Here is a 16538-nt window from a genome sequence, read left to right as displayed (position 1 = left end):
TAACGCAGTCGCTTCCACTGCAGCAGTTAGAGAAGCTCGAGGCAGGGAGGGCATACAGGGCTCTGAGCACGATGAGCCAGGGTGGCAGGCAGTTTTCTCTAGAGTGGCTCCCCAATATCAGATTGGCTTTTCTGGAATTCTCTCTAGAACAGCAATTCTAATAGCCAGGACCTGTTTGACTTTTGTTCGGCAGTTTATTAATTTTTTTTAATCTTTTTTTCCTTCTTAGTCCTTTGAGCTTATTCATGACTGGTGGAGAGATCACAAAGTACTTCCCCTGCCAAAGACCACTCAGTGTTATCTTGTTTTTAGCTGAGTTATTGTGAGCTCGTGTAATGAAAGTCCCTCTTATAATTGTCCCACTATAATTGTGGGAAATCTGCTGAGGAAGCCGGCTTGGCGGAGGCTGCTTCCTCTGGACATGGCGGGTCAGGGATGGTCTTGTGTGTGAGGTGAGGCTGACCGAGGGTTGAGGGACCTAGACCAGGTGCTCCTGGGCTCCTGCACTCTGGTGGCTCACCAGCACGGCTCCCAATGCTACTGGGTGTAGTTCTAGTGGAGAACAGGAGCCAGGTCCACTATGCTCAGAGGTGCTGAGGAGGAAAAGGTGAGCAAGAGGACGCTGTTTATGCCTGCTTCCGGATGTGCTTTCAGGACGGGCAAGGTGGGGGAGCCAAAGCTCTGCCTGTTCTACACATTGACACAAAGACATCAAGAGGAGACTCTTCCACAGAGTGGCTCCTGGGCACGGGCCTAGTTTCTGGAAAAACTGAAAGTAGTAATGGGTTTTTAGTTCCATCGTGGGACCTTTCCAGTTGGTAGTGTTATCCAGAGTCCGTGTTGAATGCTGCAGCTAAGTAGCACTTCTGTTAAAATCTCTGGTGTGTGATAGCAGCGGGGGAAAGGGGATTTTGATATGTACATTTGGCTTCCTCTGAGTACTGTCTAGCCAACTTTTAAATTATCTCTGGTGATAGGAGTTAAGAATGTCATGAATAAAAATGGTCCACAGATAATCCAGAAAACTCATGCGAGCCAAGATCACCAACCCGTCTCACCCTGTACCTTTATGAAGATCTGCTAAGCCAGCAGAGTCCTTTTTTATTCCTGCTCACCCTGCAGGGGAGACACTAATGAGTAGCGAAACAGTGAGGCAAGGGGCTGAGGAAGGAAGAAGGAGAAAGGAGGCCAAGTTGCTCCAGGAGGACGCAGGGTATAGCTCTGGAACCTGGACTGTAGTCAGGAGCCCTTTCGCCTGCTCCATACCTGACCTTGGGCTGGTGGTTTGCACACACTCAAGTGCCGATTATGTTTCCTCACCTGCAGATGCTCACGTAGGCTCTTTGATCTCTTAAGCTCTTTTGAGGGCTCTAAAAAAAACCCTGTTAACTATAACCATTTTCTCACCTTTGTCACTTCTGCCTCAAACTCACTGCTGTACTTCTAGTGGTATGGCTCTTCAGAAAGTCTGAAAGGCAAAACGCACATTCCTAAGACTTGTAGCTCCGGGTGATTCTCTCTTACTCTCTCCCCTGCTTCTGTGGGAGGGAGTTCTCCTTCTGGTCAGCATCCCTCACGAAACAGAGCCTGTCTGTTGGGAGAGCAAAGGCATACTGTTGTGGCTCCAGGAGGAAAAGTGTCTTGAAAGTGAGTTATTAACATTGGCGTGGGGATTAAGGATGAGAGTTATAAGGCTGACCTTCTTAGAATTTTTATACACAAAAAAGCTGAAGAGGTTCTTTTTTGTTTTTTTAAACACTGTCTGCATAAATTGGCAAGAATATAGACTTAGAGATGGTGGTCAGTCCTGGAATCCAGTTCTCCTGTGGTCGTCAGCTGTGGGCCATTGGTAGTGTTATCTGACCTCTTGAACCCTTAGTTTTTCTTTTCAATAAAATGGTAAAAATAAAAGAATCAGTTGATAAAAATAGAAGAATCGGTTGGGTTAATGTGCAGAATACTGTCTGCGTCTGGAAAGGGTCCCTCCGCAGAGCTCCCTTTTCCCCTGTCCTAGAGTAAGTAACCCTTCTGGGCGTATGGCTCCCAGAGGAATAAGAATGACAGTTGACCTCCTGGTCATCAAAGTATTTACTGATACCTAGCTATAAAACTTTTCCTCCCATTTTCTCCTCCTTCCTCTGCTAAGGCAGTTGTGGGAAGATTTACCCCATTTAAGAAGTAAACTCTTTAAACCCTAGGCCTGATTCCTTCATTCAAGAAATATCAATGGTGGAAAGAAGAATCTTGAATCTTAGATATTATTTAAGATGTACTGTTAAACAAAAAAAAAGGAAGGTATAGCATAACATGAAAAGTATGCTACCATTGTGTAAAACTAATCATAAAAGAAGATAAGCTTACAAAGGAATCAGTATTTCTGGAAGGGTGCATAGGAAACATGATGATTGCCTCTGAGGAAGGGGACTGAGTAGCTTGGGGACAGTCAGACAGAGACTTGTCACTGTATAGCTTTTTCTACCTTTTGCAATTTATGCCATGATCTTATGTTACCTAAATATAATCGCCACACGAAATTAAAATAAATTTTAGAAAGCTAGGGCTCTAAGGCTCAGAGGAGGGCTATGGCCACAGATGAAGATGGCAGCGGGACTGGAGGAGGACACAGGCAGGCGTCCAAGGCTGGGCATGTGCTCTCCACCACCTGGACTGCCAGCTGGGGTGGCTGAGGGGGTCCTTCGAAGGCCAGGCCCTGAGGTCTGCATGGCTGTGGGAGCTGAAAGGGCCCGTTCTTCTCTTGTTGTCCCTGGCATTGTACATCTTGGCCTGCAGTGTGCAGCAGAGTCTTCAGGAAGTTTTTTAGATCCTTCCGTAGGACAGCTATGAGAAGGAATAAATGGACTTGGCCCTTGTTGTCTTTCCAGACACTCAATGCAAAGCCCCAGGTGCTCCTTGCCTGCTGGGCCAATGGGAAGGAGTGGGGGCTGGGAGCTCCTCCGGAAAGACCACACGCCCCGCCACCCTCCTCTTTGAACTCCTTGCCTTCCCTAATTGCCAGTCCATAGAGACCTGGCTGAAAATTAGTTTAAATGCTAAATTGAGTTTGAAACCACCAGTCTCAGCCCCTCTGGAAATGGGACACCATGTAAAAATAGAAACTTTAAATCATCTTGTTTTTCTAAGCTTTATACAGCTTTGCTGTGAGGTTCAGAGTCCTTTGGCAAATAAATTATGTTTGAAGGGAATCAGGTGTGCTGGGAGGATTCTCTCAGGATGAAATTGGCTACTCTTCATTTTAAAAAAGTCAAGGCCACCTAAAATAACCTTGAGAGAAGACATTTTGCCTAAATTGAGTTTAACATTTGGTCAACCATTATCCTCTGCCTAGATTCTTGTGCAGTTGGAGGGTTAGCGAGGCGCATTTTTTCCCGTGGTAGAATTAAATAGTAATTAAAAGCGAATGATTGCTGGGAACGTTGGCAACACCAAAGCCTCAGGATCAGACTTGTAGGCAAATAGAATTGGTCTTTCTCCAAAATCCTGCACTGAGTTAGCCACACGGTCGTAAATCAAAGGGTTTGTCAGAAAACCAGACAATTTTCCCCAAGTCATGTATCTTAAATATTCTCCCCCAGCACGCTAACAGCAGTGGGGCTACACTTTGGAGGAAGAAAAGCACCGAATATTTTTAGGAGTAGCTGGGCACTATAGCTGAAAAAGAAATTACCGTATTTCCCGAAAATAAGACCTAGCCTGACAATCAGCTCTAATACGTCTTTTGGAGGAAAAATTAATATAAGATCCAGTCTTATTTTACTATAATATAAGACTGGGTAATATAATATAATATAATACCACGTCTTATATTAATTTTTGCTCTAAAAGCCACAATAGAGCTGATGGTCTGGCGAGGTCTTATTTTTGGGGAAACACGGTACTTGTGCGTGTTCTCTCTTGAATTCTGTAGAAACTTAGACTGTGAACGAACGAGCACTGGTTTCTGAGGGATCTTGTCTTTCCAAGTCTTTTCAGAGTATATGAAAAACACTGTGAGACTTTCTGATATCTGTGACATCAGAAAGACTTTGGACCAGGTGGCCACGGGCAGGATACTTTTCAGCCCAGCTCCAGCAGACAAGTTTGCAGCAGGAAGGGGCCCCTCTTAGGCATGTGCTTGGCTCCTGGGTGGGAGGGCAAGTGGGTGTCGCAGGAGTAACAGTGGAAGGAACCAGGTGATCATGGAAGAATTCGTGTCCCTTCTCTTTCTGCCAGTGTAGGGGAAGGACAGGGGGTTGCAGAGGTGATGGGAGATGGAAGAGGTGGTAGAGGACGAGGAAGTTCAGGGAGTCTTGAGCTAAAATGGTTTCAGGTGCCCATCTTACGTTAAGGATGACTCCTAAGGAAACGGTCATCCTTAGGAGTTCGCTGGGGCTGGGTGTTTTAACTGTATGTCAGCAAATGTTGCTTGTTACGTGAAATTGGGGTCGTATGATGGGGTCTTGACTCTGAAAGGCTTGCTTGTGTGGGCATTTTATGTGGGCCAGCGCATGCAGTGTCACACAATTGCTGCATTACGCAGATGCTGGCATACGCTTTTAGTGCAGAAATAAGTTTTTGTATTTCTTGATTCCAGAGTATTTCAGTAAATACACAGACATGCAAAGTTGCTTTATTTAAGGAGTTAGCAGACCAGGAAATACTTGTTGTCAGGGACAATGTAAGTGGTAAACATTTCATCCCTTAAAAGGCGAGAAAGCTGAGAGGACAGAGTGAAAGCTGAGCAATCAGGAAGTCAAGCATTTAAAAAGGCGATATTAAGTCCCTATTCTGTGGGAGTACTGGCTACACACTATGGAGAGAGGACGAGGAGAAACAGGCCAAACTGTGGAGTCTGCTGCATGTACAGCATATTTAGTTATTAAAATGAGACTATTTTTAACTATATGACTTTAAACTAATAGGAAAAGAAACAAGTAAAAAACATAAATAAAATTTTTCTTCTGGAACCGTTTTAAAGACATTTCTATTAAAGAACCAGTTTGTTATGTATCTTTTTATCTAGCTGTTGAGTCTGTACATAGTGTGTATATACAGGCAAGGTGGAGGCAAATTTATCTTTTGTGTGATTTGCTGATGCTCATAAAACAAAAAAGGCCTTTGTGAGCTAACTTCTTAGGTTCTAAACTTCTTAGAAAGCCCATTTCTGGAAATGCAGTGCTGCTCCTGAGGGCAGACAGACTACCAGTTTCTGGAGGTGGCCAAAGTTAGCTGCATTATTTCAAGCTATAGTTCAAAGAGACCCAACATGTATGGCCATGGTTATTCACCCTACTTCTTCGGAATGTGGAATCATCATAATCCCTTTAGGTGGTCAAAATGAGCCTGAGATCATAAACTCTCAGGCTCCCAGATCTGTAAAGCACCCCAAGAGGCCCCTCCCACTAGGCTGGTCAACTCTCATCATTTGTGATAAATGCTGCCCTACTCTGTTCATATTTTTAAATATCCAACGACATGTTTCTATCAATTAGTCTGTCGGTTCAGAACCTTTATTATACACATTGCACTCTCCTAGATATCATGGGAAATATGAAAAAGAGAGAGCACATTGGTCTCGGCCTCAAAGAACTTACAATGAAATGGAGAAGATACGGGAAGGATATATGTGTAGGAATTCCTTCATAGAAATTTCATTAAACACATGGTGAATTACAGTTGTAAAATAAGCTTTCAATGTTTATCATTAGTCGTGGCAGTTTTCTTCCTGAGAAACACTAATGTGTTCTTTATCCCATGGAACAAACTGTGAAAGGAACTTTCTATCATCTATTCCCGTTTCTCCTCCTCCTTGAACAAACTTTTAGCCCAAGAAATGTTTTATTCAGCCTTCTTCTCTAGTTGATCTATTCACAAGATTATATCAAGTAATTTCTTCCATTCTGGGAAGATGCTGGAAACAAGTGGATACTGTCAGCAAATGTTGTTGACAAACCAACTGTCCAGAAATAAATGTTGGCAGAGAACAGGAGAAATCCTGGAGAATCCCTATCAGTCATCAGCCAGAGAAGATCTTTTCCAGGGACTGGAGTCCTTCATAGGGATACTTGTGTTCCTTGCAGGACCTCAGCCTAAGAGGCAGCCTGGGGCCAGGAAGTAGCACTCAGCAAGCCTCAGAACCAAATTATGTTTCCAGTTTCTACTTTTGGCTTATAAAGTAATCTGGGCCACGTTATTCTCTCAGTCTGTGCCTTGGTGGTCTCATCTGTAAAGTGTACATATGGTCTCTTTTGGAGGCTGTAAAGCTTAAGGAGACGATGTACTTGAACTTCCTCAGAATCAAATGCCCTGTCCATGCAAGCTGTGGTTATTTAACATGTTGCCAGGGCTCTGGGCAGGAATCCGAAAGGAGAGTGGGCAAAACCCCACTCTTTGCCTAGAACATTGCTCACTTATAAAGTTTAAGGATGATTTTTTTTCACTTTTAGAATAAGCTTGATTTTCCACCCAAGAGATTGTCTAAGGATCTTTTACTCTTCCCCTCCCCCTTTGGAATTAAAGCTTTTTATAGTTGGTGTAAAGAATAGCAACAAGGAAACACATTTTGGTCCCTCTGCTTTAACCTTCAGAGCTTCCGTGTACAGAAACCCTGACTTTAAAATAGCACTTTCTGAGAGTCAGGGGAAGGGAGTGATGTGGAAGCCTGATTGGAAAGCCTGGGAGCGGACAGCTTCTCAGATGACAATCATGTGTCAGAGCAGGGACCAAAAAAAAAAAAAAGAGAGAGTAACTTCATAAAGCAGATGATATTTCATAGCATAAATCACTCTTCATGTTGAAAAACTTCCCGTTTATTAATCTTGAAAGGCTCCTTACTATTTAAGAAAAGCATCTTGGAAAAGAGAAACGTTAGAGCCAATACCGTATATAGGTTTTAATTTCTGCTTCCCATAGTTGTTCCTATAGGTATTTTGTGTTTTATTCAAGCCAAGGATAGTGGGAATTAGAGCATAAATTAAATTAAAAAAAAATATGTCTGCAAAACAGAGAGGAACAGAGAGGCGTTCCCCTTATCCAACCATAGCTAACGCATGCCCTTGTTGACAGTATCTAGGGGGCCAAAAGCCCACCCTGATTTATGACATCTTTGGTTTCTTAATGCCAGCTAAAGAGTTGTTTTAAAAAGTGTCTAGTCAGCTCAACAGCAACAATCCCATTAACCAATGGGCAAAGGACTTGAATAGCCATTTCTCCAAAGAAGATACACAAAGAACCCAGAAGCCCATGAAGAGAGGCTCAACATCATCACTCAGCATTAGGGAAATGTACATCAAAACTACAAATACCACCTTATACCCACTAATGGCTATTAGAAGGAAAAATAACAGTTGTTGGCAAGAACATAGAGAAGTTGGAACCCTTGTGCATTGCTGGTGGGACTGTAAAATGGTGCAGCTCCTGTGGAAAACAGTATGGCAGTTCCTCAGAAAGTTAAACATAGAATCACCATTTGATCCAGCAATTCCACTTCTGGGTATATACCCAAAAGAATTGAAAGCTGGGTTTAGAATAGATTGTATACCCATGCTCATAGTATTGTTCACAATAGCCAAAAAGTGGAAGCAACCCAAGTGTCCATCAACAGATGAATGAATAAACAAAATGTGGTGTATACATGCAGTACAATATTATTCAGCCTTAAAAAGGAAGGAAATCCTGCAACAGACTACAAAATGGATGAACCTCAAGGACATTATGCTCAGTGAAACAAGCCAGTCACAAAGAGGACAAGTATTGTATGATCCCACTTACATACGGTACCTAGCATAGTCGTAAGTCATAGAGCCGGAAAGCAGAGTGGTGGTTGGCAAGGCCTGAGTGGTGGTGGCGGGGGTGGGAGAGGAGTTCGTGTTTAATGAGTACTGAATTTCAGTTTGGGAAGATGAGAAAGTTCTGGAGATGGATGGTGGAGGTTCTTGCAATGTGAATGTACTTTGTACCACTGAACTATGCACTTAAGATGGTTACGGTGGTAAGTTTTACATTATGTATATTTTACTGCAATAAAATAACGTAACTAGTGTAGGAATTTGGAAAGACCAATACCTCATGGCTAGGTTCCTCCCTACCTAAATTCTCACATTGCCCAACTGACGGACTGCAAGCTCCCCCAGAATTACCTGACCTGCTTTTGTCTGCTGAAGAACAGAAACACTTCAGCTCAGGACCGTCATTCACCTGAAGCAACCACAGTTCATGTTAGAGCTCAGGGCCCCTGCCCTGTTGTTCTTAAAGGGAAGTACCATGTGAACATCAGGTGCTACCTTGCTGGGTGTGGCACCTTTCTGGAACAGCCTGGGCCTGATAACTGTGCCCACCTCCCCTCACCAAGCCTGTTTCTTGTCTATGATGTTATACGTAAATCGTATTTACGTCCCATCCCAGATTTTGACTGTCAGAACCCACTTTTACGGTAAAAAGTTTGGAACCTTCACCTCTTGGTGGTTTACTAAGAAAATACATAAAGGTAAAATTACTGAATTCAGTAATGCTTTCTTTTAACTAAATTGGTATCTTATTTACCCTAATGTGCATTTGAAAGATAGTGGCGCATATACCGAGAGACATGACATTTATTTAGTCTTCCTCCAAGTGTCGTGCATACATCTGATCCCACTTCCTGTTCCCTCACTGAGAAACCTCTCCCCACAGTGGTTCTGGGTGCACTGAGCAGGAACCACCGTTATCTGCTGCTCGTTTCTTACAATAGTTATGCAAGTGTAACAATCCCCGTTTTATATATGAGCACATTGAAACATAGAGATTAACAGCTTGCCCAAGGTCACCAGCTGATAAGTGGCAGTCAAGTCTGAAAGCATGGTTTTCAGGACCTGGCCAGAACCATCTTTCTGTGCAGTTAAGCACAGCCCTAATGTGCAGGTGTTCTTCCCTCTGCGTTTTCTCACTGTAACTTTCAGACAGCAGCTTGCTGCTGACCACAGGCTGCTGGGCAGTATCTCCTGTGTGCCCCCAGAGCCCTTTGTAGGAAATCATAGGCCCACAAATGCATTGGGACCTAGGACAGTGAGTCCTCTGTCTTCATCTCACTCTGCAGCTGTCCATTTGATCTCATCGTCTATAAGCTGTAAACATTGCTAGGAAGGAAGCCTTCTCTCTCATGAATTATGACTCTCCACTCACCTAATGAACATGGCAACAAGTGAGTGAGCATTGAGTTCTCCTTGGAGGAGAATGTAGGGGGCTGGCAGCTGGAAGGCCCTCTTCACCTCCGATACTCCACCGCTCTCAGAGATGGTCAAACATTTCACTGAACAGCGGCCACAGCAACATCACACTGAGTCAATGCTAGAGATGAAAAGACCCTGGAAGTTTGGATTCCTGACTTTAGAAAACAAATGCATGCAAACCCAGAGTGCCTGCCCTCCAGCAAGCTGCTGCACCATATGGTCCCCTGGGCAGAGGAGCGCAGGACTGGGGTTCAAATGCTGTCCACCTGAACACTGAGCCTCAGCTGTCATTGCTACCTCAGCTGTCATTGCTACAAATCTGATAGCACTGATCAGATTTGAGTCACGTTTCTAGCCTGGCCAATGCCTGTTAGCCCAGCCAGCTCGACAGCCCTCTGTGTGAGAGGGAGAATAGCAGAGAGATCGATGGTCCCCACATCCAGGGAAGGCAGGCCCTGGCTCCAAGTATCCTGTGACTTCGATCAAACAGCTGGGCAATGACAGGTATGGCCAAGAACCCCGCACTCCTGTCCTCTTGACTTCAGCTTTATTTATTTTATTTTATTTATTTATTTTTTCTGTGAGCGCTGAGCTTTCCAGGCCACCCGCGTTTATGTGACTAATAGCCTCTGGCCATCCTACTCTTAGGAGGTTTTCTGAGCCACAAACCTAGACAGCCCTTGTTCCAGCATCTGTGTTAGTGTTATAAAGCAGTCTCACCAAGAGAGGCGCTCCTGAAAGACACAGCCGCAGCTTCTTGCACTCATTAAATGGCTTAAAGCTATAAAGCAGGAAGCATATTAAGAGTCCATAAACCTTCTAAACCTTGAGGCCAGCAGCCACAAATGGAAGACAGGTGTGTCTGCCCACTTCTCAGAGGCTTTGCTCTTGCCTTATTTCGGGTCTCCTCCTTCACTTCCTCCTTTGAAAGGACCCCTTTACTAGACAGCTCCCTTTCTTTCCACAGCAATTGGATGCTGTCTTTTTATTTTTTTTTTAATTTTATGTGTTTCATGTTGTTTTTAATGAAAAAAATCTAATTGTGGTAAAATACATATAACATAAAATTTACCATCTTAACTATTTTTAAGTGTACAGTTCAGTGGTATTGAGTGCGTCGATATTCTTGTGAAACCATTACTGTCATCCGTCCACAGAACGCTTTCATTTATCCAAAACTGAAACTCTGTACTCATTAAACACTAACTCCTCATTTCTCCTCCCCCCAGCCCTTGGCAACAACCATTCTACTTCCTATCCCTATGAATTTGACTACTCTAAGTCCCTCATCTAAGTGGTATCACACAGTATTTGACCCTTTGTGTCTGGTTTTCACTCAGCCTAATGTCTTCTAGGGTCATCCATGTTGTAGTATCTGTCAGAATTGCCTTCTTTTTAGATGGAATAATATTTCATTATATGGATAAACCACGTTTTGTTTATCCATTTGTCTATATCCATTGGGTTGTTTCCATGTTTTGGCTATTGTAAATAATGCTGCTATGAACATGGGTGAAAAAATACCTCTTTGAGACCCTGGTTGCAATTCTTTTGGGTATAAATCAGAAGTGAAGTTGCTGGACCACAGAGTAATTCTTTTCCAGAGCAGCTGCACCATTTTGCATTCCCATCCGCAGTGCCTGCTCAAGGGTTCTCCACATCCTTGTCAACAACTTAGTTTCTGGGTTTTTTGTGATTTGTTTTTACAGTAGCCATACTACTATGAGTTGATGCCAGCCCTTCTTTTTGAAAGAGTGTCCAGCACTTGTGATCTGAAAATGTAATAGGATTCTAAAGAGAGTCCACATCGTAGCTGAAATACTTAGGCAAGTTTCTAATGTCAGCCAAACACGTGTGCACTTGTGAGTGCGTGCCCGTGCACGCACACGCATGCACACCATCTGTGGCTCCTAGTGTGGCTCCAGGTGTCTCTTGGGTCCCCAGGTCACAAGTGATAGTGCCCAGGGTCCTCCCCGAGCCCTGCTGTGGTGAGCCCCGTTTGCAGAAAGCGTGTATACACTGCTCTTCCATGAAAACAGGACTCCACTTGTGTTTGTTTCTGGACTGCAGAACCACGACCATGCCTGCATAGCCTGTCGCATCATTCACCGGTCAGATGAGCACCGCCCACCCCTTCTGCCCCCCAAAGCTGACCTGACTGTTGGTCTGCATGGCGAGTGGGTGAGCCAGCGCTGTGAGGTCCGGCCCGAAGTCCTCTTCCTCACGCGCCACTTCATCTTCCACGACAACAATAACACCTGGGAAGGGCATTACTACCACTACTCCGACCCTGTCTGCAAGCATCCCACCTTCACCATCTATGCCAAGGGCCGCTACAGCCGGGGCGTGCACTCCTCCAGAGTCCTGGGAGGAACGGAATTTGTGTTCAAAGGTAGGGCTCCTGCCTCAGGTCCTAACATAGCAGCCCAACGGGTGAAGGACACCGAGCAGTTTTTTGACATTTTTTGTTGAGGCAGAACCTGAGGGAAAGGGCCTCTTTTCTGCTAGAGATGTTGGGGAAGAGTATTGGGAACGCTTTCTACCCCAGGGTTGTCATTGACAACAGCCTCTGAGGTCCACTCTGCTCAGAACTGGGCCAGCCAGGGTAGACGGCTCAGCCTGCAGGCTGTGGTGCTAGAGAGCCCACGCCGCTGTGAACAGTGTCAGATGTGTCCAGGACTATGTTCCTAGGAATGAAATCTCAAGTCTACACGTTTCCTTTTTGTGTACAGCTCCTGGTCGATTCTGAACTACCCCTGTGGTAACATCACAGGTACTGCATGCACCGTGCTTTCTTTAGCGGGCAATAAAGAGCCGGTGTTAATTATACCTCAGAATTGTCATTCCCCATGCCAAAGTTGTCCTGCACTGAGAAGTTGACAGGTGCTCGAAGGTGGGAGGTTTAGGATGCACAATGAGCGAGGAAGGTAAGGGATGAGTATTTGCTGAGCTATTATCAGGAAGGGAGGTCTTGTGGTATCTATGTCATGCTTTGTTTTCTTTTTTTTCTTTTTTAAACTTGTACATCTTTATAAGGTGGTGTCAGCCCTGTCATGGCCAAGATGGTCGGCCTGGACACGAGGTGTGATCGCTTCCAGGATACCATTCCATGGTTCAGTCTATTGAATATAAAGTATTTATGCTAACCCACATCAGTCCTAAGGCACCTTAGTCCTCCTCTTAGGAAGGAAGATTTGCTCCAGGAAGAATGAAATTTGATAGCTGTAGCCAAGAGAACAGCCATATTTATCTGATTCAATCCCAAAGCTCTTGTGGTATACACAGAACACAGTCCCCTGGGAGGGCCTTCAAAAGGCCTACAAGTGCTTGGATTTGCACTTAATATATCTCCTCATCTGTTTCTTGCTTGCATCCTAATTTATGTTTGTTGCCTGATTTATGGGCCAGTATCAATTTATAAGATTTCTAACTAGTATAGGTGTTTGACACCAAATCTATTTAAAAACCTCAAAACCTTTTCATAAACACAAAATTCTAGTTTTATTGAGTATTTTGTCCATCCCAAAGAGTGTCACCAAAGGTGCCTTCTTGGAGACACTTAGTGTGAAAGGTTAATTTCATTCTAACAAGTGCAATCACTTGCAATCTGGGCTCAGCATTTAGATGCCAAAGTAGTAGGTTCATTCTTATCACACCGGCATGTGATAGTCATTCAGAGCAACACATTGATCTTTCCACCTGAGAATGCGTTTACGTAGGGTGGAGTCAGAGGCGTGGGTAGAAGGGTTATTGTTAGAACCGAAAGCCTTGTGGCGGTGGAGTGCTGCCAACAGTTGCCCTGTGGCCTTCTGCACTGCACGCTCACTCCCTCAGTCATGCTTCTGTCCTCTCTCCTTTGCAGTGAATCACATGAAGGTCACCCCCATGGATGCAGCCACCGCCTCGCTCCTCAATGTCTTCAATGGGAACGAGTGCGGGGCCGAGGGCTCCTGGCAGGTGGGCGTCCAGCAGGATGTGACACACACCAATGGCTGCGTGGCTCTGGGAATCAAACTACCTCACACAGAATATGAGATCTTCAAAATGGAACAGGATGCCCGTGGCCGCTATCTGCTGTTCAATGGCCAGAGGCCCAGTGATGGGTCCAGTCCGGACAGGCCCGAGAAGAGAGCCACATCCTACCAGATGCCCTTAGTCCAGTGCGCCTCCTCTGTGCCCCGAGCTGAGGACTTCTCTGAGGACCACAGGGCTCACCGATATGGGAGCCAGGCATCTGGGAGGAGCCCGTGTCCCCAGCTCCTTGCTGCACTCACCTGCCTTTTGACTCTGCTGCACTGGAATGTCCTCAGATAGAAATTTTTTAAAAGTTATATATTTCCAAAACAGGATTCCTTACAATTTACAGATTTTTCCTTACGAAAAGAAAGGACACTTCTTCTTTTGGTGCACTCGAGTGCCCAAGAACTGTCGTTCCTTTTCTTCTCTGCCTTGCCCCTCCCTCCCGGCCTGAGTCATGGGCAGCTCTGTTTGAAGTTTCTGCCTTGAACTCTGTCCAGTCAGATCCCTGGCCTGGGCACCTTCACAATAGTAATTGCACTTTAAGACCACAGTGTGTTTTGGTCTAGTGTGTTTGGTAGAGGGAGCAGGGTGAGAGTTAGGTCCTCTTCTTTTCTTCCTCTTAATTATTATATTTCTGAGTTGAACTTAGAAGAAACAAATAACAAGCTACAGCTTTTCCTGCCATTTTACTGTGGTTGCTTCCTGTCCTCCTTTGAAACTGTTTTGTTCTCTGAGTTTTACAACCTGGAATTCAGTGCAGAGTTGGTTTGAAACTGTGATCAAGACACCGTTTATTAATAAAGAAGAGAGTTGGGTATAGATATGTACATAGGAAAAGACACCCGGGTTAGCATAACCACCTTAACAGCCTTTATGCAAAAAAGGAGAGAATCCAAACTTTCAAATGTTGAGTGGAATAGTACCTGTAATTAAAGTTTCAAAGTAATTTAAACTTGTTGTTTTAGCTTGTTGGGAAAAGAGATGGTGGTTAGATGCTGGTTTCTGGGTGGTTGGGGAATGCCTGCTGCTTTCCTACCTGCTCTGGAGACAAGTGTGGCCAAGCAAATATGAAAAGCAGTCTTGTTACCAGATAGGTAGGAGCAGTGATACATGGCATGATGACCTGTGTTACACATGAATGAGAGTCCCCTTAGTGCCCTTGATGCCTTAGTTTTCTCTCCATGGGACTCTCGTCCTAACTTAAGCTGTATCTGGTCAGGGGTGAGCAGCACTGGCAGTTCTGCCACCTTCGCAGATGAATACTCAGAGACCACCCTTTGGTGTGTAAGGGCCTGGCTACTCAAAGAGTGCAGTGGGGGCGACCAAGCTACGTTCTTCCATTGGCCCTCAGCTTGCATGAAACCCAGGCTTTGTGTACAGTCTCCTTACCATTGGACATGCCTGCCTGACTCAGTTTCTGTCCTGCCATTGCATTGGCTCTGTCGCTGCAGTCTTAGGGTCACCTTAAGCAGACCAAGTGAACTTCTTTCTCACAGACATCAGGAGGGTGCATGAGTCGTGTCTGCCCATTACTTTGGATTATTACAAATGGTGCTATCTGAACACCAAGTGTTACTGCCAGTAGAGACTGATGGAGGGAAATGGTGAGTATCTTAGATGTAACTAAAAGTGAACATGGAAACCAAGATCAAGGTCAAGAGTCATACTTGTATTTAAGAAATAAATTTATGAAATGCTATAGCATTCGATGTGGTGTTAAGTTATAAGGATGGCGTGCAGCACCAAAGTGCTTTATTTCAGATTATATTTTAAGTGTGGTGCATACTGAGGGGGGTGATTCAAATGGAAATACTAACTTAATGTCTGCCAAGTTTAATAAACAAAGATGTCAAAAATACTCCCGCAAAATAACATTTTACCTGTGGATCTATTTAATTAATACTAATGCTATCTTTAAAGGATATAATAAAATTATGTGAAAAACTATGTTCACTGCTAAAGAATCCCTCAGTGATTTACTGTAAAAGTAGTAGCTTGATAGTCACTTAAGTCATAGCCACTCACCTAAACGTAGCTTCTCACACTTTTAAAAATTATACTACATAAGAGTATAAACACACATATGTACGTAAACCTAAATATTTAGATATTAACATGTACACAATGTACGATATGTATATATATAAAATCTTAGGGATGACATGAAATTTAGAGAATGACCAATATATTTTATTCATAAATTGGTGACACAATTAGATGTGTGCCTGTAGCTTGCTTTATCACCCACATATATCACATCTTGTCTTGCTTGTGTCATGTTGACTATAAGTGTCTGTAAAAGTAAGCCCCATGTATCCCATGCAGATCTTCAGTCCAAGTGATTTCCCATTACCTTGAAGAATCATAGCAATCTATCTTTAAGAGTCATTCAGATTTGAGTCAGAATTTCTTTTTTTTTTTTTTGGCGGTGGGGAAGGGGAACAGGACTTCACTGGGGAACAGTGTACTTCCAGGATTTTTTCCAAGTCAAGTTGTTGTCCTTTCAATCGTAGTTGTGGAGGGTACAGTTCAGCTCCAGGTCCAGTTGCTGTTAGTTGCACAGGGCGCAGCCCACCATCTCTGCAGGAGTCAAGGAGTCGAACCAGCAACCTTGTGATTGAGAGCCCACTGGCCCGTGTGGGAATCGAACTGGCAGCCTTCAGAGTTAGGAGCACAGAGCTCCAATGCCTGAGCCACTGGGCCGGCCCTGAAAGTCAGAAATTTTAACTTAAGACCAAGATGATATCTCTGGGGAGGGTGTGACTAAATCTGGAATATTCTGTAACAAGCTTAAAATACTCCATATTATGCACTCAGGTGTTGGCAAGTCTACTCTTAAGTTAGGAGCAGATAGTTCTACTTGTGAATACCAGGTTTAGGGAATGTAGTAAATAAATAAAGGATGACTCTTGTAGACATCAATGGCCTGCTGGAACTAGACTTCTCTTCCTAGGTAGCAGGCTGATAATAGTCAGGGTCAGAAAGTTGTTCCTTGGACAGCTATAAAATTTGTTGTGATCTAGGCTTCAAACTATAAAATCCAAGTTGACCCTGGACTCAAAAAGGAGCTTCCTAGAGTCCCAAGTCTACCCAATTCAGACCAAAGGTAGTTTGTTCAGATCCGACAAGTTGGGTCAGGTGTTGTAGAGTAACAACACTCATTATACACAGTGTCCATGACACCTGGGTGATGATCATCCTAAACAGCCCTTCACAGTGTTCCAGTGCTACGGCAGCCCCCTAGGGTAATTCTCAGCGTCCTATACAAAGGATCCCTGTTAGAGAGGCTAGCAGTCGAGGGCCTCCTCGATAGAA

General features: G+C 44.2%; 1 protein-coding gene across 2 annotated transcripts in view; it reads left to right on the top strand.

Moving 5' to 3' along the window:
- APCDD1 (APC down-regulated 1) overlaps window positions 1-15170 on the top strand; it is a 34637-nt gene extending 19467 nt beyond the window's left edge. For both annotated transcript variants that reach the window (XM_033087322.1, XM_033087321.1), the window contains exons 4-5: window positions 11274-11595; window positions 13066-15170. In XM_033087322.1, the coding sequence (XP_032943213.1) occupies window positions 11274-11595; window positions 13066-13517 (774 nt within the window). In that variant the 3' untranslated portion in view covers window positions 13518-15170. The remainder of the gene's footprint in view (window positions 1-11273; window positions 11596-13065) is intronic.
- Window positions 15171-16538: the final 1368 nt, after the last annotated feature.

This window comes from Rhinolophus ferrumequinum, chromosome 19 (assembly GCF_004115265.2).
Source record: "Rhinolophus ferrumequinum isolate MPI-CBG mRhiFer1 chromosome 19, mRhiFer1_v1.p, whole genome shotgun sequence".
Classification (NCBI taxonomy): domain Eukaryota; kingdom Metazoa; phylum Chordata; class Mammalia; order Chiroptera; family Rhinolophidae; genus Rhinolophus; species Rhinolophus ferrumequinum.
The sequence above is the reverse complement of the archived record's forward strand: the minus strand, read 5'-3'. Positions and strand labels throughout refer to the sequence as shown.